Here is a 24676-nt window from a genome sequence, read left to right as displayed (position 1 = left end):
ATACACACATGATTTATAACCTGAGCTTCCTCCTCAAGACACTGCTTTTATCACATGCTAATTACCTCCGCCAACAAAGTTGGAAGGAGATTATTTTTTCGCCCGTTTGTGCGTTTGTAATTTGTGTGCGTGTATATTTGTTTGTGAACAGCTTCCTGGCCACAATTTTAATTGTATAGTAATGAAACTTGCAGGGATTAACTGTTATGTGAAAAGCTGGAAATTATTAAATTTTAGAAGGTCAAGGTCACGGTCAAGAAAAATAGCTAATTCACGTAATCAGCCATAAGTTTGGACATTGTTGTCACAGAGATTTCAAACTTAGTTCATATTTGAGTGTATGAAAATCCACGCCAATTAATACATGTTAAGGTCATAGGTCAAGGTCTAGCATAAGGTGAAACAATAAGCTGCCATGGCGGAGGTCTGCGCTCTACTGAGTGCCCCTCCAGTTACAGAATACAAAAATGTACAAAGTTAACAACGGAAAGAATAACTACCAATTTCCTTATGCTTGTTAAAAAAAAAAGCCAGGGTCTGTATGATGGCAACCATGAAATTGGGCTATAAAATTATTCTTTTTGGAAGAATTAATATTTTATTTGTAAAATAACAGTAAAAGTTAATCAAAGACAAGGATTATAGATGCTGGTGATTAAAATGAAAAAAAAAATAAGCATTTCCAAGTAACACATGAACAAAAGCTCTAAATTTCTTGGACTTATTTGAAAAGTTAGAATAATTAGAGAGCAATATTGCTATCTCTTTCTTACACTTTTATTTCATCAATTTAGTTTGAAGGTAAAGTCGATTATAAATGAATGACTATAAATAAGCAATTAACCCAACTGAACCCTTTTCTATTTTGTTGTGTGGAGAAATTATTGCTGAAGCACACATGAAAAGTTTTAATTTAAGCGATCTTCAATCGATTTCTGATCTTAAATGTAAAATAAGGGTTATACTACCATGGAAAAGGTCTTTAGTAATTAACTTCTATGCTCAAAGCTTTATCTAGAACATTAAACATGATAAATGACCCCATCAGATAAGACAGAAATTCTAAACCACTTACACTCATTGCTCTTTCGTACTAAAACCATCAGGTAACTATCCAGAAAAATATGTTCCTCGTTCAACCGGATAACAGACACATTAAGAACACTCCATGAAACAAACTTTTAATACTAAAAATTTCAAGAAATTGAATTAAAGATACTAACCAATGATGGAGAGTTGCGCCAGATATCATGAGATACGCTAATAGAAGTATCAAGAGATGTGTCTAGAGAGTTATTGAGGTAGTGGTGCAGATCTGTACTGGTAGTTACCGAGCCAGACGACTCGGTTTGCACCGAAACATTAGCAGCACTTGGTGAATCTTCCAGTCCTGAGGTCAGTTCTCCACCACTTCCCTGGCTACTAGGTGCTGAGGATGATGATGTCTCCCCACAGCTATGACTTTTAATGCCCGCAGGGATGGGCTGTCTGATGTCATCCTTATTAAGGTTCTTGTTAGTTCTCTTGGATAGCCTTTCATTATCAATTTTATCAGTATCTCCTTCTCCAGGCATCTGTCATGAAAATATAAAGTGTATTGTAAAAGTTGTCATTAATGTGCAATAAAGAAAACCTTAAGATAAACTAATAAAAATAATCACTAAATATGATAAAATGATGTTAGCCTATCTGTTCTTGAAAAATAATAGCAAATCCTATTGATAATTGTCTATTCATAAATAATGCTGGCCTGTTTATTATTAAGTGTCACACACTAACCAGGTGATTTCTAATCTCATCCACAAGAAAATGGTAAATTGCTCAATATTTTCATAATAATACATATACTTTTCATATATTCAATTCACTGGAAATTTAAACGACTTTACAATGATATCTTTAAGTTTTCCTTATATTTGTTATATCGTAATGACAAAAAACGTCAACACAAGTAGCTCGTTAAACTTGAAATTTTCTCTCCGAAATTTTTTTTTATTCATTTACACTTCACTTACTAATACATTTATTGGAAAGAGGTCACATCCACGTGAAAGATCTACAATTCTACACAAATTGCGTATTAGAAAAATCCTCAAACAGCAGTATTTATACCTTTGAAATGGTGCTTTAAGAAGCATTTCACGGAGCGACACAGGTTGAGCCCAGAAATTGTATTTTTCATGAATTTATAGAAACATATTTAAAATTTCTTTCTAAAATTTTATGTTCAACATGCATTATCTATTATTTTTCAGCATTCCAGTTATCTTTTTTTACAATACAGTAGTACAAAGTTCCATCTTTTGCCAATATAATCCAACAAACCAGAAGCCTTAATCTGGTATAATTTGAACGTACCATTTTTTTTTTTAAACTGTTCTTCACGAACATCATTTCTCAGCTAAGGTCATATGCACTATACATCACCCTGACTTTTGTAAGGGCATAAGTGCTAAAGGGTTAAGAGGAAAGTACAATCCCTACCTCTGTAAACTATACATTTTAAGTGCAGGTCATGATTTATAATTCACATTCGTGTTTTACACAGACCTGCAAAAAACCTAACCTTATTAGGTTCAGATGATGAAGACATTACCTGATTATTTTTATTATTATTACTAGCCAAGCTACAACCCTAGTCGGAAAAGCAAGATGCTATAAGCCCAAGGGCTCCAATAGGGAAAAATAGCCCAGTGAGGAAAGGGAATAAGGAAATAAATGAATGATGAGAACAAATTAATAATAAATCATTCTAAAAACAGTAACAATGTCAAAACAGATACGTCCTCTATAAACTACTAACGTCAAAAACAGATATGTCATATATAAACTATAAAAAGACTCATGTCAGCCTGGTCAACATGATCATGTAACATACAAAAAGTCAAAAGGAACGATACCCATCACTTAAACAAGAACTTGTTATTTCCAACTGTCATCAGAGTTGGAAAGATGTCCACACTGGCAACAAGAGAAAGTGGGAGTAGATTTGTCAACAAATGCCAATTAGGAAAACACCTGATGATAAGATGGTGCAGAACTCTGGGTGGGCTAATATGAAATGCAGAACCATATCTTGCTTCTTTCCTATTTTCTGTCCAAAAGTTTATAAATGGAAGCATATAACATATGATTATTGGGGAAAATTCATTGAAATAATTACTATTGTGAGGTACAAAATACTTACACATATATTTGAGGTTCTTGTTTGTTGCTGATAGTTGATGTTGCTTTGCTGTTGCTGATATTGATAGTTGCATTGTTCCAGCTGCTGAGTCCTTTGTTGTTCTAGACGACGTTGATGAAGAACAGCTTTATCCCGGAAAGCTCTTGCTTCAATTCGTTCTTTTTCCGTGAGCTACAAATACAGTGTAAATTTAAACAAAAAAATTACAGCAGTGGTTAAACTCATCATTCCACAACCCATCATTAAAGAAAAAAAGTAATATATAGTAAACATGAAAACTCACATTTCTAATAGTAATTTGTATTTTTATTAACTACTGTATACAAACACGCGTCCTTTGATAGGAGTAGTCTATGCTTACAGTGAAACTGGAAACGGCTGGTAAAACTTACCGAGGTGGCGATAGTTAGCTGGAGGTTGGCAGGTGAGCCACACCCACCCAACAGGTCACTGAGCTCCCAAGGACTTGTAGGATGGTTGTGGCAGGAAATGACTAATATGGAGGTAATATTTATTTTTCCTAACTATACAAACCTCAGTACTTTATAAAGAATAGAAAATCAGCGAAGCTAGACTGAACAGCAGTTAAACTATTATAATGAGGTGTAAACAGATGGCCGGTAGTTACCAGCCAGGAGTAGGGAAGTCCCACCCTATATGTACTCATTGAGTACTCACTTTGATTGCAGCCGATTCCAGCTGACAATATTCCCGATGTTGTGCCACAAGAGAGAGGAAGATGAAAAGGAAGGAGAACTGCCAGTCATTCTTCACTTTCACCCCATTCTAACACGTAACATCCATCCTCAATCCAATGCTAATGATCCTGTGAGAGGAGCAGAGGCAGCTATACCACATGCTGTGCATCTGCTACAGGTACTAGCAAATAGGTGTTTACTGACCTTTGAGCCAATTCTTGCAGGTAATGGACAGTAAATGTGCTGTCATTTCCAGATTCCTGCATGGAGTACCTGTACCAGAGAAATTCTTACAGAATGCTAGGGTCCTACCTACTCCTCTGACATCATGAGCTCTAAAATGAGTTCTACTACGGGTAGAAGGTGAGGGTGGCGAATGGGTGTGGTTAATAACTTCCCACAGTCAAGATCACCTTCTTCATTTTCCCCGTTCTTACGGAGGGGAGGTTGAATTGCTTGCGTATGTTTAAGGTAGTGGCTCAGTGCCCTCACAGGACCCATAAGCATCTAATCAAGATCGTCCGTCACCACTCCAAGGTTCACGACCTGAAATGAAGACCTGAAATCGGGAATTAGGGGATTCTGGGTTTCAGGGATAAATTCAAAGCGTTTCTAGAAATTTTCTTTTTTGCCCTCGATGTGTAAAAAACAAAAAGATTTTGCAAGTGTGGTCTATATGATCTTGTTCATTTTATATAGAACTTCACAGCCCTTTTGGTACACATACCACTGCTCCTCCCATGAAACCAGTCAATATCTTGTGAAACTCACCTTATGGAGAGGGTTGGGTTTTGATACAGCGCTGCTCCTTCCACAAAACCATGCAGAGGGATCGGATGATGTCTCATGCGACTCGTCTCAATCGGTTACATCAGAAGGCTCGGCAACAGGCGAGGAAGGAGATATAGGAACAGGCCAGGTGATAAGGGAATGCAAAGTCGTATGGTTCGGTCCAATCATGGACGACCGCAGGGAGACCGACAAGCGCGCGGAGACCTAAGAACACAAGGAGACCGATGAGCGTGTGGAGCCCAATGAACGCACTGAGACAGACAAGCATGAGGAGACTGGCGAGCGCATGGAGACCAACTAGCGCAGGGAGACCAACGAGCACAGGGAGGCCAACGAGCGCAGGAAGACCAACGAGCAGGCGGAGAATGATGAGTGCGCAGAGACTAGGGAGACTGACAAGACCGACGAGCGAGCAGAGACTGATGAGCACGTGGAGACCAACGAGCGCGTAGAGACCAACAAGTGCACAGAGACTGGCGAGCGCACAAAGACAGACGAGCGCGGAGAACAAAAAGATCGAACAAGCGTGTGGAGCCCAACGAACATGTGGAGACTGACTAATGCACAGAGACTGGAGAGACTGACGAGCGCACAAAAACTGACAAAACCAACAAGCGAGCGGAGACTGGCGAGACCAACAAGCGCACGGACACTGACGTGATTGACAAGCAGACAGAACACCAATGAGCACTTGGAGACCAACGAGCACATGAAGACCAACTAGCATGCAGAGACCGACAAGCGTGTGGAGACCAATGAGGGAATGGCAACCAACGAGCACGCAGAGATCGCGAAGTGCATGGAGACTGAGAAGACTGACGAGCGTGTTGAGACTGACGAGACTAACAATTGCGCAGACACTGACTAGACCAACGGAACACCAACGAGCACACGGAACACCGACGAGCACACGGAACATTGACGAGCACTTGGAACACCGACGAACACACAAAACACAGATGAGCGCATAGAGACCGACAAGCGACCAACTAGCACACAGATACCAACAAGCGTGCGGAGACTGACAAGCGTACACCGATGTGTGGAAGGTTGGTCAGCAGGAGACAGGTGAGGAAATAGTCTATGATGTGATGGTCTGCCAACATAATCATGTACAGTAGACCATGAAGACCAAGCGTGTGGCTCCCAGATGCCTGGAGGATCAGTCAACAGGAGACAAGACAATAGAGTATACGTGTACTGATGTTATCATACCCATGTTCACCGACTGTGGAGACCGACCACATAGAACGTTGATGCGCGTAGATTTCAGGTGCACATCGAGAGCTGTCTCAGTGTATGTATTAAGAAGGTTGGCTTACAATTTCTCTATGGGACTGTCACTCATTTGCAGTTTCTCGGGAACTGTCTAAAGGTGGCGGTGCCATTTATCCCAGATGAGAGGTCAGTATGAGAGCTCAGTCTTTAAGAGAACAAGTACTAATAACAGGTGCGTGAACATCTGTACCCTGTAGCCCTCAGAGTTGGGTACCATCCTGCTATGTACCGGTCCTATTGACACGTACAGTTCCTCCAGTACTTATGGTCTTTAAGTACGTAGGGAGAGATTGTCCGAAACACACAGTTATATCAACTTGTCATCTTAGATGAGGTTGCCTTCTTTGGTTGAACTAACAGGGCTAAGTCGAGGGCAATGTATTCGGTATGAGACAAAGTTGTGTGCCAACATTTCTTCCTACTATGGGACAAATTTCAGTAAGCATTTCTCCCTGTACAGGACCAAACATGGGTGCATAAACAATGCATATGGATATATCTCACCATAAAGGGACAACTCTCGTCATACACAACTTCCCTCTCTCCCAAAATAGAGAGAGAGAGATTGTCCAAGAAGGGGGAAGAGGAAGAAGGGCAGCGACCTTCATCCAGACCAAAAGCGCGTGCGCTTATCTCCATACAAGAGTTTTGCATGCCAGTGTTTTTTGCCACTACAGGATAACTCTCGGCACTTACTTCTCCAGTATGAAACCGGACACAGGTATAGTATACAGTAAAAGGTATGTGAACACCCATACCAAGTACCCAGACACCTCCCCATAGTTCAGTGCACCAACATTCCTTCCACTATGGGACAACTTTTGGCACTAATTCGGAGGTTCCTGGAATTGCACTCTCTCCCCCATGATGAGAGAAATGGTACAAGTCATGCATACACAATCCCTATCGATTGGTTTTCCTGGACATCCTAAATGACGTCTTTTACTGCACTTGCTTTCTCATAGAAGTACCAATGAAGACTCTCTCACTAAGATGAGGCAGAGGAGAAGAAAGAACTTAAGTTCACATTCTACCAGGTTGTATAGGCCAATGACAAAACTTTTGGGGAAAGATACCACTGGAACTCTATGATAAAACGGCACAACTAGGTGATACGTCCTTAGCACCTTCCTGAGACCAGGAAGACATTAAAGGTAAGAAGAGCAGTGGCAGCAAAATTTTCTTCCTCTAACAGAACACATCGATATCTTATGGATGCTCACCTCCTTAGATCACTTTGTCGTTATCACAGTGGCAAACAAGCAAGGGAATTGTGACGGTGCCGAGAGAAAGGTTGTGAACTCAAAAGCAGTGTGAGAGCAACTGAGTTCATTTATTATGGAACACTCTCCTTTATATACAAAACCTCAAGGCAACAGGAAATTACATGTTCGAGAAAATGACAATGTTACAAAGGCAACACGCAGACATGTTTATTCTAGTTCTTTTTAGTGTGAGGGAAGAGCGAAGATACAAGCATAATATATACTAAAGGAATTATGTACAATTGTGTGACACACGGTTGGTACAGAATAAACAGGAAACAGGAGTGTTGTCCGAAAGGAAAAAGAACGTGTATATCGGTATGTTTCCACAGAAAACTGTTACACAACTGGAAATCCTTCCTTCCTTCTAAATAGCCAACGTGCATAACAATTTACAAACAAAATTATCTGAAAGAAAAAGCAAAAGATTAAAACAGCCAAACAAGGATGCCGGAAGCATGTCTGTAACATCGGGTAGCTGAAAGAAAAGTGGGAATGCAGTGAACTGTCAGGTGGGCGTGGCTTGCTAGTCAGGTGGGCATTGCTTACCTGCTACCCTTCACCTAACTACCACCACTTCGTTAAGTTTTAATAGCAGTATCCAGCCTTGCTGTAAGCATATATCTATTAAAGAGCAAAGGGTATTCATGTAGGATCAAATCACAATTGAGTTGAATAAAATTAACTTTGTTTGGAAACGCATTACTTACGATAGGAGATAGTATAGTTATTCCTCTTATCTTTATCAGCGACATCTTGGGCTATTTTACATTTACATTGTTTGCTTTATCAAGTCCCTCTTTGTCAGACTCATTGGCCTCGTCGTCCCCCTCTTCCTCACTTCCTGATTGGACTGAAATGAAAAAGTACATTAAACATCGCTCTTATCAAGAATTCTATTAACAATAAGATGACAAATTCGTAGATAATTTGTATTTTTCCTAACTATACAAACCTTAGCTATTTAATAGGGGTTATTACTTTCGGCGTAGCTGAAATGACGAGCCATTAGATTTTAATTAGGGTTTACTACACCACCGCTAGTTAGCGGGGGGTAGGGAAGGTAGCTTGCTATCCCCCCCCACCCCTCACACACACCTGTGCTTGAGCTCACTTTGCTTAGAGGTAGGACTTCAAGGGGGATAGGGCTGGCAGGCAAGTTTGATTAAATAGCTAAGGTTTGTTTAGTTATGAAAAATACAAATTATCTACAAATTTGTCATTTGTTCTGTAACTGACATACAAACCACACAATTTAATAGGGGTGACTCACCCATTAGGAAGGGTGGAAAGTCCCGGCCAGTACTGGCTTTTGGCTTTGCCCGGGGACTCAATATTTGAGTATGTCCACACTCAGCAATAAGGAGTCCCTGCACCTTGCTAGAACCTTGTTACGCAAGGACTGCGGCCTACGTAGGCTGTGTGAAGGTATAATGAAGTGTGACTCGTCCTAGAAAGTTGACCTGTAGTCCTTTAGAAGGAAACTTTAGGCTAGGACTCTCCCAATACCACCTCGTCAGGGTATGGGGACGTGACAATATTAGCTTAATACTAGGAACACAAGGAAACATGGTTTACCTGCAGTGGTTTGAGGTCAGCTGTGCAGAGAACCCAGGATGCTGCTTTCCCCAAGAGAGGGGAAGATGAAGAAAAGAATAAGGGCCAGACAAACCTTTTCATTCATGCAGACTAAGACCGGGTAACAATGCCCTCAACCTTCTGCTACTTGACCATTAAGGAGCCTGAGGTTTTAAACCAGCTGTTGTGCAGCCACCACAGGGCCGATAGAAAACGTATCGAGCCTCTTGTGGGTCACGTCTTGCAGGTAGTGGGCTGTGAAGGTCGTCTGACGCTTCCACACCCCCAGCTTGAAGAACCTGCGTCACTGAGAAATTTCTCTTAAAGGCCAGGGACATAGCTACGCCCCTGACATCATGTGCTCTAGGGCGACGTGACAGAGGAGGGTCTGGATTCAGGGACAGATGAATGACCCTACGAATCCATGCCGAGATGGTGTTCTTGGTGACCCTCCTCTTAGTCCTCCCAGTGCTCACAAACAATGCTTGCACCTGGGGACGGACTGCAGCCGTTCTTTTAAGATATAGCCCCAGACTCCTTACTGGGCACAGTAGATGGTCTGGGTCATCTGTTACAGAACGAAGACTCGAAATCTGGAAGGAGTCGAACCGAGGGTCCGGAACCCCCGGATTTTGAGTCTTGGCAATAAACTTAGGGACGAATTTGAACGTTACCTTCCCCCATCCCTTTGAATGGGCGATGTCATATGAGAGACCATGAAGTTCAGTGACTCGCTTGGCCAAGGCCAAAGCAAGTAGGAACACCGTCTTCCAAGTTAGGTGGCGATCTGAAGCCTGGCATAATGGTTCGTAGGGAGGTCTCTTCAGAGACCTGAGAACTCAAACCACGTTCCATGGAGGAGTTCAAACTTCCGACTGAGGGCAGGTAAGTTCATAACTTCGTATGAATAGGGAAAGTTCCAGCGAGGAAGAAATGTCCATTCCTTTGAGCCTGAAGGCTAGACTTAAGGCTGAGCGATAGCCTTTCACCGCCGAGACAAAGGCGCATTTCTTCCCGCAAATACACGAGGAACTCCGCTACTACTGGAATAGTGGCATCGAGTGGAGAGATACCCCTTCCATGAAACCAACCACAGAAGACTTTCCACTTTGCCTGGTAGACCCCTGCGGATGACTTTCGCAGATGTCCAGACATGCTAATCGCAACTTGCTGCGAAAATCCTCTCTCAACGAGGAGATGCTGGATAGTCTCCAGCCGTGAAGTCATAGCGAAGCTATGGCTTTGTGGAAGATGTTGGCATGTGGTTGTCTGAGTAGCTTGTGTCGCGGAGGGAGTTCTCTCGGAAGTTCCGTTAGGAGTTGCAGAAGGTCAGGAAACCATTCTGCGTGATGCCATAGCGGAGCTACGAGGGTCATTGAAAGATTGACCGATATTCTGGTCTTGTTGAGCACCCTCCTCATCAGACAGAACGGGGGAAAGGCGTACACGTCGATCTTGTCCCACCGTTGTTGGAAGGCATCTTGCCAAAGTGCCTTGGGATCCGAGACTGGGGAGCACTACAGTACAGTATACCGAAAGCTTGAAATTCAATGCTGTCGCGAACAGATCCACAGTCGGGGAACCCCACAAAGTCAGGACTTTGTTGGCTACTAGACGATCAAAAGACCACTCGGTACTCACTATCTGAGACGCTCTGCTCAGATTGTCGGCGAGCACATTCCTCTTGCCCAGAATGAAACGTGCCGATAGTGGAATCGAGTGGACTTCGGTCCATCTCAGTATCTCTACTGCAAGATGAGATAGCTGCTTCGAAAAGGTACCTCCTTGCTTGTTGATGTAAGCCACTACTGTGGTGGTGTCACTCATCACCACCACAGAGTGACCCGCCAGGTATTGTTGGAACTGTTGAAGGGCCAAGAAAACGGCCTTCATCTCTAGAAGATTTATGTGGAGGCACTTTTCTGATTCTGACCACAGGGCTGAGGTCCTGTGGTGCAGAACGTAGGCCCCCAACCCTTTCTTTGAGGCGTTCGAAAACAGCATCAAATCCGGGGGAGGACGAGAAGATCCACTCCTCTTCGTACGTTCTCGTCTGTCACCCACCACTGGAGGTCCGTCCGTTCCTCAGGTCCCATAGGGATCATGACATCTGGGGAATTGTAACCTTGATTACACCGGGACTTGAGTCGCCACTGGAGGGATCTCATCCTGAGGCGACCGTTGGGAACTAGACGAGCCAGAGATGAGAGGTGACCGAGGAGACGTAACCAGGATTGGGCTGGAAGTTCTTCTCGTCTGAGAAAAGGGCTTGCGACCTTCCTCAGCCTTGCTATCCTGTTGTCTGATGGGAAGGCTTTGTGGAGATTGGTGTCTATAATCATGCCTAGGTATACCAGTCTTTGAGAGGGAAGCAGAGAGGACTTCTCGAGATTTACCATGATCCCCAGATCCTGGCAAAGTCCTAGAAGTTTGTCTCAGTGTTGAAGAAGGGATGACTCCGAGTCTGCTAGGATCAGCCAGTCGTACCGATAACGGAGGAGACGGATGCCGATACTGTGTGCCCACGACAATATTAGGGTGAACACTCTGGTGAAAACCTGTGGTGCTGTGGAGAGACCGAAACACAGCACCTTGAATTGGTAAACCTTATTGTCTAGGCTGAATCTCAAGTACTTCCTTGAAGACGGATGGACTGGGATCTGGAAGTTCGCGTCCTTCAGATCCAGTGTACACATGAAGTCTTGCGGTCTCACTGCAAGCCTGACCGTGTCTGCGGTCACCATGCTGAACAGAGTTTGCTTGACAAAGTTGTTCAGAGACGAGAGGTCGATGACTGGGACTGGTCTCCAGCCTCCAGACGCCTTCTTTACAAGAAAGAGTCGACTGAAGAAGCCTGGGGACCCGTCGAGGACCTCTTGGAGAGTGCCCTTCTTCAACATGGTCTGGACTTCTGCCCGAAGGGCCTGCCCCCTTGCTGATCCCATGGCAAGGGAGCTCAATGACACTGGATTCGTCGTCAGGGGAGGTAGAGATGTTGTGAACGGGACGCGATATCCCTGACTGATCACGGAAATCATCCAGGAATCAGCCCAGAGTTGCTGCCACCTGTCTGCGCAACTTTGTAGGCATCCCCCCACTGGTGTACGTGCAGGGGGACTGCCAATCCTAGCGTTTGCGGCCTCGGCTGCTCCCTCTAGGATTCTTCGCTCCCCTGGAGGACTTTTTGCCTTTCCTGTCCTTGACAGGAAAGGGCTTAGACACCACTGTCTTCGCTGCCGTTGTCGGTTTCGTGGTCTTTGTAGGACAGGGCTGCTAAGGTGCTGGAGGCTTATAGGGCTTGGATGTCAAAGCCCTATGTAGGAGGGAGTCTTGGTGGGACTTCCTCCAGCTCTCAGCAACATGCTCCACATCTTTAGGCTCAAACAGGTTCGTTCCCTCCACGGAAGAATATCTGAGCCTACTTATCTCGGTGCTAGGGACCTTCTGATGGAACCTCTCAGCCACCGCATCCCGACGTTTCAGGATGGTGTTCGCCCCACAAGTTGGTGGGCCAGAAACTCGATCGTGCGAGTGCCTGAGAGTAGAAAGGTCTCCATAGCTTTCCTGGTACGTTCTTTGGAGAAATCCTCCGAACGTATCAGGATACCTAAGGTCCCTAACCAGATATCCAGCCACAAATTGGCCTGCATAGCAAACTTCGCAACCTTCTCCTGATAGAGGATCTCAGTCGCCGAGAATGAGACCTGCCGGTTGGATTGTCTCTCAAGAGGGACTCCCCTAGTAAACTCTTCCAAAGAATGGTGAAGGGGAAGGGCTAAACAAGGCTCCTCTAAGATCTCAAAGTACCTCCTCTGCTGTACACGAGGAGGTGGGAGAAGCTTGTTGCCGGCACTGGATCAGCTGGAGGAGGCTAGCTCAGAGAGCTGAACAGAAATCTTATCCCTGGTATTCTTAACCCCCTGAGACCAGGGCAAAGCCGCACTGGCCTTAGAGGGTTTTTGAGTCCCAAATACTCGGTCCAAGACCGTGTTTTTGCCCTCTCGAGGGAAAATCTCTGGGTCAGCAAACCCATTAAGAGTCCTCATAAGGGTCAGAACCTGCCAAATTGCATGTTCTGACTGCTGCAGCTCTCCTCCAGATGGACTAGCAGCGAAGTCTCCAGTCCCCAAAGGCTCTTCTTGGGGAGACTCGCAGACGTTCTCCGAGTGACTGGCAGGCTCCCTTTTAAGTCTTGACGAGGATTTCGGTACAGTTCTGGAGTCCTTCGACTCCCTCCTGGGAGGGATGCAGGACTCCAACAACGACGGAGGTAGGCTCTTCTCCGCCCCTGCCCGAGAAGACTTTTCAGCGCGAGGTGGGGTTTCCCTCATTGGTGTGATGGGGGAACGTCTCACCTCACGTGACTTCCCTGAGGACGGGTAATCCTCGTCCGAAAGGGAGGGAGGAAAAGTCTGGGGGGGAGGGGGCCTGCCTCGAAGGCTTACGAGGAGACACCTTAGTCCTCGGAGAGGTAACCGCGTCTGAAACTCCTCTTTTTCCCTTCCGGGGAGTAGACGCAGCCAAGGATTTGTGGCCCAATTCAGAGAGAACAGGCTTGAAATACTGCACAACCGCTCTGATAAGTGCCCCAAAACAAGGCTGCTGGCTAACGGCTGCGCTGTCAGACACTCCTTCTGGAGGGACAGGGATCGACCGATCCCTGGGAGGAGTTTCCATAGGGGGGTTCACCTGTAAAGAAAAAGAAGAAGAAATGTCTCTGGACCTTTCTGAAACCTTCCCCCCTACCGGCGAGCGCGCTGCTCTGCGCTTGTGGGAGGAAGGGGGGGGGGGGGGAAATGCAGTAATGGCGACCTAGCCGTGCGTTGTCCTGCAGCTTTGCGCACGGGAGGGTATTGACGATCGCGCGGGGGAGCGCACTGGCGCTCACGTGATGGGGAATACTCGGGAGACTGCTGGCGTGCGAGCACCCGCGCGGGAGACTGCTGATGCACGCGAGGGCGCGCGGGCGAGCGATGGCGCGTAGAAGCGTGCGCAGGAGACATCGGCAAGTGCGCAGGAGGCTGATTGTGCGCTCGCGCGCGTAGAGGTGAATGTTCGCGCGCGTGGGCGCGCAGGATAAGGATGAACGGCCCGTGGGCGCACAGGATAAGGATGAATGGCTCGTGGGCGCGCAGGATAAGGATGAATGGCCCGTGGGCGTACGGGAGAGAGATCGTGCGCGCACAGGAGAGATATCCCTTGCGCACGGGCGTGCAGTCGGAAACTGCGTTCGTTGGCGCGCCTCTTGTGGGCGCACGTCAGACTGGCGGTGAGTAGCTGCTGTAGGAGATGGGCATGGGCGCGCGGGGCGCATGTAGGTGAACGCACGCGATTGCGTGCTGGTGAAGGATGGCGCACAGGAGAAAGCAGGCGGCGCGTTGGCGAGCGCTGGCACGTGGGCGAGCGCTGACGAGTAGGAGAAGTCCTCGACTTCCCTACCGTACCCAGATCCGAAGATCGTGGGAGCGCAGGAGATTGTTGGCGCGTTGGAGAGTGCTGGCGCGCAGTAGGTTAAAGGCGCGCAGTAGGTTGAAGCCGCGCAGTGGCGCGCTGGCGAGCAGGTGAGCGCTGGCGCGCTATCTCAGGAACCTCAATGAGGTCAGGAGATCGATGGCACGCATGCTTAGCATGGCACGTAGGGGACGAGTGCGCTAGATGCTGTGTATGCCCTTGTTTCCCCAAAGGGACCGGTGCCTGACTTTTAAAGACAGGTTTCGTTGGCGCATACAGCGCATCAGCTGCCAGGAACGGCGACGGCAGGTCAGCAGGTCTGTCGGGTGGAAGGTCGACGTGTCCTTCGTGAGGATGACCTTCCACCGAAGGGGATCGCAAACGATCCGCAGAGAGGTCCAGGGTCGTAGCAGGAACAGTCGGTGATCGATGACGAGGCTCCTCTGCGGCGGACTGCAACGACGATGAAGAACTGAAGAGGCGCCTCTTCACCGACTTGTAAGGTGAAGGAATGCCTCTCCGGCGAAACGGAAGGCGGGCCTTGCGACGTATACGCCCTCTAGGGGCCGTTGGATCAGCAAGCTGACCTTCAGCAGTCCTCCGAAGAGGAGTCACTGTGAGTGAACTCCCCCGAGGAGGAGAATCACCGGCAGGAGAGACTGTTGGACTTAGTTTCTCCCTCGTAGGTTGAGCAGGAACGGGAGAAACTTAGCCTTCAGCTACTGCGGGGTGAGAAAATGCAGAGGTATTAGGAGATACCGTATTGGATACCTCTAACACCACAACGTCGACAATAGACAGAGGATCAACCTCTGCCAAAGTCGGCGATTTCTTGACAGCGGCACCCAATCGGATGATGTCAATCAAAGCTTCCTTGGAGGGCGAACCCTCAAGCCCCAAGGAAGATCAAAGCTGGAATAAATTGGTTACATTTAAATCCTCCCCCAGGGAAAGAGGTGGAGCTGCCTCACTAGGGGAGGCAATGCCATCTCTCGAACCACGAGATCGGGAAACAGAACCACGGTCTACGCTACCACTCACCGGTCTCTCGAAAGAAACCGATCAAGTGGGAGCTTCGGAGAAGGTTTGGGCAACGGAAGAGGAGTCTTTGGGATTTTCTCCTTTCAAAGAAATCTTCGAAGGAGAAATATCCCGCCTGGACTTCTTCTTACGTCGCCAAGAAAACCTCTCCCACTGGGAGGTAAACCACTCCCTACACTCACCACACTTATTACTACTATCACACCGTTGGCCCCTACAGTAAGGACAAAGGGTGTGAGGGTCCATCTTGACCGCCAACATAAATGTACCACAAGGGCGGTCGGGTAATCCAGGACATTTGTGGATGTTCGCAGAGGCCAACTTCACACTCAAACCTGTAGGAGAAAGCAAAAAGACATTAATGGCTGTCAGAGAGGCGAGGGTGAGAGCGGACACGTCCGACTACCACCCGAGCCGAGAGAAAAGTGAGCTCAAGCACAGGTGTGTGAGAGGGGGGGGGGTTAGCGAGGTACCCTCCTTAGCCCCCCGCTAACTAGCGGTGGGGTAGTAAACCCTTGTTAAAATTCTAATGGCTCGTCGTTTCAGCTACGCCGAAAGTAATAACCCATATCAAATAGCGGGGTTTGTATGTCAGTTACGGAACAAATAAATTTTTGAACATACTTACCTGGTAGTTATATATATATAGCTTAGTTCCTGACGTCACGGCAGAATTTCAAAACTTGCGGCAATCTCCGACTGGTTAGTCAGGTGTACCACCAGTGCGCCCTCTACCCAGGTACCTGGAACCATTCCAACTATTCCTCAGATCTTCCATGCCCTTAGGTCTCTAGAGGGGAGGAGGGTGGGAATTAAATTATATATAACACCCAGGCAAGTATGTTCAAAAATTTATTTTATTATGAAAATATAATTTTTAAACATCTGACTTACCTGGTAGTTATATATATAGCTGATTGACACCTTTGGTGGAGGGTCAGAGACAGCCAACATTGTTGGAATTTACATAAGTTAATAAACAAGCTTACGGGTTCGTACCTGTTAAGGAAGCTGACTTCAATGGATTCCTGCCTCATTATGTCCGCTTTCCTTAAGAGATCCAGTGATCTACCCAGGGGGTTGAAGACCTCTAGGAGCTGTCAAACCAGTGTAAAACCTCTATGTGACAGGACCTCCTCCAATACCCTTGTTCCAGGCGCTCCCAAGGAACAAACTGACCACCTGACTGAAATCAATGATTGTGGAAGACTGCCTCCAGTCTCCACAAACAACCATAAAAATACAACAGTTCCAAGAGAAGAAAAAGGGTATTAGGTTACGGGAATGTAGTGGTAGATCCTTCCCCCACCATTGCACTCGCTGCTACAAATGGTCCCAGGGTGTAGCAGTCCTCATAAAGAGTCTGGACTTGTTTTAAATAATGTGAGGCAAACAGAGATTTACTCCTCCAGAATGTCGTGTCCATAATGCTCTGTAAAGACCTATTCTGCTTGAAAGCAACAGACGTTGCTACAGCTCTAATCTCATAGGCTTTGACCTTCAAAAGCTTGAGGTCTGTCTCACTACAATGTGAATGAGCCTCCCTTATTAAGTCTGATAAAGAAAGAGAGCGCATTCTTAGACATCTGTAGTGAAGGTTTCTTGACCGAGCACCAAAGTGCTTCTGACTTGCCCAGTAAATCTTTCGTTCTTTCCAGGTAGAACTTCAGGGCTCTTACTGGACACAGGACCTTCTCAAATTCCTCTCCAACCCCATCCGAAAGGTTCGGAATCTCAAAAGTCTTGGGCCAGGGTTGAGAAGGGCGTTCGTTTTTAGCAAGAAAGCCTAGCTGTAAGGAGCAGATAGCCTTGTAATCTCTAAAGCCTACGTTCTTGTTGAAGGCATGAATCTCACTGACCCTTTTTGCTGTCGCCAAACTGACCAAAAAGAGAGTCTTCATGGTGAGGTCCTTAAACGAAGCTGAATGCAAAGGCTCAAACCTGTCGCTCATTAGGAACTTCAGGACTATGTCCAAATTCCAAGCTGGCGATTCCTGATGTCGTTCCTTAGTCGTTTCAACGGATTTGAGAAGATCCTGGAGGTCTTTATTATTAGACAGGTCCACATTTCTATGCCTGAAGACGGCCGCTAACATGTTCCTGGATCCCTTGATGGTTGAGGTCAAAACTTACGTTTCCTTCTAAGGTATAGAAGGAAGATAGCAATCTGAGTCATAGAGGTACTGGAAGAGGAAACAGAGTTGACTCTGCACCATTCTCTAAAACCCTCCCACTTGGATTAGTAAACCTTGATGGTAGAAGACCTCTTTGCTCTTGCAATCGCCCTCGCTGCCTCCTTTGAAAAACCTCTAGCTCTTGTGAGTTTTTCGATAGTCTGAAGGCAGTTAGATGTAGAGCTTGGAGGTTTTGATGGTACCTTTCCAAGTGGAGTTGTTTGAGTAGATCTACTCTTAATGGGAGGCTTCTCGGAGTGTCCACCATCCATACTAGTACTTCTGTAAACCACTCTCTTGTGGGCCAAAAGGGGGCCACTGGAGTGAATCTGGTTCCCTCGTGTGACACGAATTTTTGCATTACTTTGCGCACAATCTTGAATGGATGGAACGCGTACACGTCCAGGTGGGACCAGTCTAAGAGGAAAGCGTCGATGTGGACTGCTTCGAGATCTGGCACTGGGGAGCAGTAAGTCTCCAATCTCTTCATCTTTGAGGTCGAAAACAGGTCTATACAAAGACGACCCCAAATCCGCCACAGGTTCTTGCAGACGTCCTGATGAAGTGTCCATTCTGTGGACAAAACTTGACCTCTCCTGCTGAGACTGTCTGCCATCACGTTCCTTTCCCCTTGAATAAACCTTGTTACAAGGGTTACATTCTTTTCTCTTGCCCAGTAAAGAAGTTCTCGTAAAGGGACCTCGAGTGGGTTCCGCCTTGCTTGGCTATGTAGCCCAACGCTGTAGTGTTGTCGGAGTTGACCTGCACCACTCTGTTCAGGACTGACCCTTCGAAGCCTTTGAGGGCCAACAGGACTGCCAACAGCTCCTTCTGGTTTATGTGGAGGATCTCCTGATGTTTTGTCCAGGAACCCGAGATCTTCATCTTGCCCAGTGTTGCTCCCCATCCCGAGTCCGAGGCGTCAGAACACAACACAAGGTCTGGGTTCCGCTGTTCCAGAGAAAGACCTTCTTGAAGCTTGACGGGGCCGTTCCACCACTGAAGGCAACGCTTTGTGGATTCTGTAATGGGGATACATTTTGTCTCCAGTTCCTTTCCCTTGTCCCAATGTAGACTGAGGTGGAACTGAAGAGGGCGAAGATTCAGTCTTCCCAGGGAGACAAACTGCTCCAACGAGGAAAGGGTTCCCAGCATACTCATCCAATCCCTCACAGAACACTTTCGTTTCTCTAAAAAGCAATGAAGCTTCACCAGGGCTTATTCCGTCTTTGAGGCAGAGGGAAAAGCCCGAAAATCTCGACTCCGAATCTCCATCCCCAAATATAGGATCTCTTGGGACGGTGTCACTTGAGACTTGTCTCTGTTTATCAGAAGACCCAGTTCTTCTGATAACTTCAACGTCATCTGCAGATCCTCCAGGCAGCGATTGTAGGAATGAGCTCTGAGTAGCCAGTCGTCCAGATACAGGGAGGCTCTGATACCTCTTGAATCCAGCATACCCGCTACATTTGACATCAACTTCGTAAAGATTTGAGGGGCGGTGCTTAGGCCAAAACAAAGAGCCCGAAACTGGAAAACTTCCTCCTTGTACATGAACCTCAGGTATTTTTTTGAAGTTCGGATGGATGGGGATGTGAAAGTATGCATCGTGGAGGTCTAAAGAGACCATCCAGTCGTCCTTTCTTATTGCTGCTAGGACTGACTTCGATGTCTCCATAGAGAATTTCGTCTTCTGAACGAAGACGTTGAGAGCACTTACATCCAGGACTGGCCTCCATCACCCCCGAGTTCTTGGGAACCAGGAACAAGCGGTTGTAAAATCCTGGTGACCACAAATCTCGCACCCTCTCTATTGCCTCCTTCACTAATAAGAGAGACATTTGCTGTTGCATCGCCTGTATCTTTGATTCCTCTCTGTATCTGGCCGAGAGATCTATCGGAGTTACTACTGAAGGGGGTTTCCCTACGAAAGGGATTTTGTATCCCTCCTTGAGTAACTGTACAGACCAAAGGTCTGCTCCTCTCCTCTCCCAAGCTTGCCAGAAGTTGGTTATTCTGGCTCCTACTGCTGTCTGAAGGCGAATGCAGTCAGACTCTGCTTCGCCCTGGTTTCGTGCCTCTCCTCTTTGCTCTCCTTCCCTTGGGTCTGGTACAACCCCTGCTGAAAGTTTTCCCTCGAAAGGGCTGCGAAAACTGATGGAGTTTCCTCCTTAGGCTTGCGGCTTGAGAAGGAAGTAGGCAGAACCTTCCTTGCTGTCTTAGACACCAAATCCTGTGTGGCCTTTTGGGCTAAAGCGGAAGAGACCTCTCTGACCAGCTCTTGAGGGAAAAGGGAGGAAGAAAGAGGTGCGTACAGCAATTCCGACTTCTGTATGGGTGTAACCCCATTAGCCAAAAAAGAGCACATTTGGGCTCTTTTCTTAAGACACCTGCAGAAAAAAGAGCTGCCAACTCGTTGGACCAGTCTCTTAAGGCTTTGTCCGTGCAAGACATAATGTGGACGAGGCCTTCAGTGTCCACATCCTTCAAAGCATAAACCTTTTTTCCCCAAGGCTCCCAAAGTCCAGTCAAGGAAATTAAACACCTCGAAAGCTCTGAAGATGCCTTTGAGAAGGTGATCCAGCTCTGACATTGACCAAAACACTTTGGTTCTTCTCATGGCTGTCCGGCGAGGGGCGTCCACCAGACTCGAAAAGTCTCCTTGGGCAGAGGCAGGAACTCCTAAGCCGAGAGCTTCTCCAGTCTCATACCAAATGCTAGATCTGGAAGCTAACCTAGCCGGGGGAAAAGAAAAAAGTCTTTCCCTGGTTCTTCATAGATTGCATCCAGTCCCCCATCATTCTCAAGGCTCTCTTAGATGAGCGAGACAACACCATCTTCATGAGCAGAGACTCCTTCGACGCCTTCCCTAGCGTAAACTCTGAAGGCGGGGAACGAGGAGCAGCAGGAACAAAATAATCTGGAAACTCTTCGGAAAAAACTCTCATAAGTTTCTTTAAATCCACCGAAGGATGAAGGGTCTTAGGATCTTCTCCTTCCGAGACTTCCTCTAAGGGATCACTAGGGGAAAGGTGACAGTCGATCCCTTCTTCCGACAGGTCTCTAATCGAGGTAGAGATGTCCTGTTTCCTTGGAGTCAACTCCTTAATATCCTGACTTCTGGCGTCAAGGAGTCCAATACCTGTATCATGACACTTGGCGTCACGTTGTTCCAACACTTGACGCTCGGAACTATGACGTTCGCGATCTCGACGCTCGGAACTATGATGTTCGCGATCTCGACGCTCAGTTTCATGACGTCCGAGGCTCTTACGCTCGGCGTCCCTACGTCTAACTCCTTGACGCTCGGCGTCCCTACGTCTAACTCCCTGACGCTCAGCGTCAAGCTTACCAGTTACTCGACGCTTAGCATGATGTTCCTCCTTATGACGTTCGGCGTCATGGCTACCAGGTTCCCGACGCTTGGTAAGATGTTCCTCTACTCGCCGCTCGGCGTCAAGAACCTCTCGACTCAACTTTCTGACGCTTGGCGTCAAGGCATGAAGATTCCTGATGCTCGGCGTCTTGGTGAGCCACTCTCTTCTTGTCTGCAGGCTGATAGACTTGCATGAGGGAGGAGAGTTTCAGCTGCATATCTTGCAGTACACTTAGATTAGGATCAACTTCTTCTTGTGGCCAAACAGGAGACACTGCTTCTTCAACAAGTTCGCCTTCCATGTCGCTCAAGGAAAGCGCAGAGCGTTCAGGGGACGAATACCAATCTGAAGGAGGAGGAGGAGTATGCACAGAGGTCATGCCAGCCTCCGAAAACTGTCTTCCAACCGATGAGGATGGACGCTTGACAGCTTCCGACTTCCTTCTATCTCCTACCGATGTAGCAGAGCACTTGGCAGGAGAACATTCTTCGGAGCAGGAAGGAAAACGCTCCGGCCTACTCCAATGGCTACAACCTGGAGCTTGAGGCATCATAACACGACGCTGCTCGACAGAGGCAATCTTCCTCTTCAGAGGTCTTGATGCAAGACGCCAGCCCCATCTGGGCGCTGCGTCATCCGATGAAGACGAAAACACTTTCACCTCGCCTTTCCCATGGCGAGGGCGAGCGTCCTGAGAAGCGTCAACAGGTACGCTCGAGGGGACGACTGATCGGGCGCTAACGCCTCTCGTTTCCTTTTGCTTGTCTACATTCCTTCTCCCAGGGGGTTGGGGAGCTTGGAAGAGGTCTATGGCTAGGAGAACGACAGGTCAGAGCAGACGCACCCTCCACTGCACTGATTATATTCACTGAACCTTTACCACTGACACAAGCACTCTTTAATTCTTTAACATCGGACCATAACTTGGTCCTGTCCGCTGCGAGCGACTCCACTCTCTCGCCAAGGGCTTGAATGGCCACCATCATGTCCTTTAGAGTTGGTTCATTAGGAGTAACAGAAGTGGAATCTGGAACTACCACTACAGGGGAAGGATCAATAGGTTCGTTGACATGGGAAGGGGAACAATCTCTAGAAGATCGAGATAAACTCTTACTCCTTCTGATCCTATCTCTCTCAAGCTTACGAGTGTAGCGGTCATACTCCAACCACTCACTCTCAGTCAAAATAACACATTCATCGCAACGATCAACCAACTCACAAACTTTACCTCTACATTTTACACAAATGGAGTGGGGATCAACAGAGGCTTTAGCAAGTCAGGTCTTACAACCTCTCACACACCTTCTAATACTTGAAGAAGAGTCAGACATTATGAAAATTTTAAAGAGAGATCATACAAGCAAGGGTCAAAACAACAAAATCTAATCGGGTCCAAGAAAAGTCCAAACGAGTGAAAGCGAAAGCCAAATTGTACATCACCAAAATAACTGCAATCATACACAGGCTACAGCGAGTGAAAATCCAACGATGTCACGGGTGAGGAGGCGGGGAAGATCTGAGGAATAGTTGGAATGGTTCCGGGTACCTAAGTAGAGGGCGCACTGGTGGTACACCTGACTACCCATTCGGCGATTGCCGCGAGTTTTGAAATTCTGCCGTGATGTCAGGGACTAAGCTATAGCCTATATATAACTACCAGGTAAGTCAGATGTTTAAAAATATGCACTGACCTGACCAAAGATACCATATTCCTGGTAAACACATAAAATATATGGCCTAACCTGACTGAAGACGCCATATTCCTGGTAAACACACAAAATATATGCCCTAACCTGACTGAGGACACCATATTTCAGATTAAAACATATAAAATATGCCTTAACTTCACCAGACACCATATTCCGGGTAAACACATATATGCCCTAACCTGACTGAGAACACCATATTCCTAGTGAACACACAAAACATATGCCCCAACCTGACTGAGGACACCATATTTCTAATAAACACATACAAAATATGCCCTAACCTAACCAAAGACACCAAATTCAAGGTAAACACAAACAAAATATGCCCTAACCTACCTGAGGACACCATATTTCTGATAAACACACAAGATATACCCTGACCTGACCAAAGACACCATATTCCTGGTAAAAACACACAAAATATGGCCTAATCTGACTGAAGATACCATAATCCTGGTAAAGATTTACAAAACATGCCCTAACCTGACACCATATTCCTGGTAAACACATACTAAGTATGCCCTAACCTGACCGAGGACACCATATCTCCGATAAAAACACAAAAAATGCCCTAACCTGACCAAAGACACCATATTCCTGGTAAAAACATATAAGGTATGCCCTAACTTGACTGAGGACACCATATTTCTGGTAAAAACATAAAATATGCCGTAACCTGACTGAGGACACCACATTCCTGGTAAACACATAGAAGGTATGCCCTATCCTGACTGAGGACACCATATTCCTGGTAAACACATAAAATATGCCGTAACCTGACTAAGGACACCATATTCCTGGTAAACACATAAAATATATGCCCTAACCTGAAAGAGGACATTATATTTCTGGTAAAAACATAAAATATGTCCTAACCAGACTGAGGACACCATATTCCTGGCAAACACATATAAAACATGCTCTAACTGACCAAGGACACTGACTTTCTGATAAACACATGCAAAATGTGCCATAACCTGACCAAGTACACCATATCGCTAGTATAAACATAGAAAATGTGCCCTAGTCTTTAAAATATGCCATAACCTTAACGAAGACACCGTGTTTCTCGTTAAAGCATATAAATCATCTCCTAACTGACCAAGGACACCATATTTCTCATAAAAACGTAGGACAGAATCGTAGGAAATGCAAAATCAGAAAATTTACATTTTCAACTCAAGAATACACTCGTCCTTAATTTAAAAAAAAAAAAAAAAAACATTTAACATAATTTTCAGCATAATGCTTGACATATAAAAGACTAAATTTGGAATCTGCAAAGACCTCAAACCCACTTTGTTTATAAACAAAGAGTATGTAGGCTAGCCTAAGCCTCACTTTAGCTAAGAGCTTAGTTACGTACCTTAAACAGAGATTTATTCTTTCTACTGACTATTACAAGTCTAAACAAATGTTAGCATTGTTACTAGCTTAAAATTTGGTAATTAAACTAGCATGACAAGTTTACTAGTTCCTGATCCTGGTAAATCCTTCCAGAGTGTGGTCATAAGCTATAGGCTACGAAAAGCCCGTAAATAAAGACTGTTTTAGATAAATGCCAGTGTTAGTTTACTACACAGTCACAAATAACATGCTATTTTGAAAAATATTCTATTACTTTACCCTCTTTAAGTCTCCACGCAAATGCCAAATAACATTGATTGCTGCAATTTTGACATTTGAGGGTTGATGAAAGCTTAACTAACGGATGATCGGGACCTTCGTCTTCTTTCAAACTTCTCGTAGACATTAGTCACTCACTTGACTGTGGACACCCTTTACATCTGGTAAAATCATGCAAAATATGCCTTAACTTGGCCGAGGACACCATATTTCTGGTAAAAAATGCAAAATATGCCCTAACTTGACTGGGGACACCCTTTATATCTGGTAAAATCATGCAAAATATGCCCTAACTTGACCGAGGACACCATATTTCTGGTAAAAATGCAAAATATGCCCTAACTTGACCGAGGACACCATATTTCTGGTAAAAATGCAAAATATGCCCTAACTTGACTGGGGACACCCTTTATATCTGGTAAAATCATGCAAAATATGCCCTAACTTGACCGAGGACACCATATTTCTGGTAAAAAATGCAAAATATACCATAACTTGAC

General features: G+C 46.0%; 1 protein-coding gene across 2 annotated transcripts in view; it reads right to left on the bottom strand.

The window, feature by feature from the left end:
- Positions 1-24290, bottom strand: part of LOC137646094 (mucin-4-like) — a 54611-nt gene extending 30321 nt beyond the window's left edge. For both annotated transcript variants that reach the window (XM_068379286.1, XM_068379287.1), the window contains exons 1-4: positions 24177-24290; positions 7931-8073; positions 3188-3358; positions 1224-1574 (exon numbers count right to left, since the gene is read on the bottom strand). In XM_068379286.1, coding sequence (XP_068235387.1) covers positions 1224-1574; positions 3188-3358; positions 7931-7975 — 567 coding nt within the window. In that variant the 5' untranslated portion in view covers positions 7976-8073; positions 24177-24290. The remainder of the gene's footprint in view (positions 1-1223; positions 1575-3187; positions 3359-7930; positions 8074-24176) is intronic.
- Positions 24291-24676: the final 386 nt, after the last annotated feature.

This window comes from Palaemon carinicauda, chromosome 8 (genome assembly GCF_036898095.1).
Source record: "Palaemon carinicauda isolate YSFRI2023 chromosome 8, ASM3689809v2, whole genome shotgun sequence".
In the NCBI taxonomy this organism is placed as follows: domain Eukaryota; kingdom Metazoa; phylum Arthropoda; class Malacostraca; order Decapoda; family Palaemonidae; genus Palaemon; species Palaemon carinicauda.
This window is presented reverse-complemented; position numbering and strand designations above follow the sequence as displayed.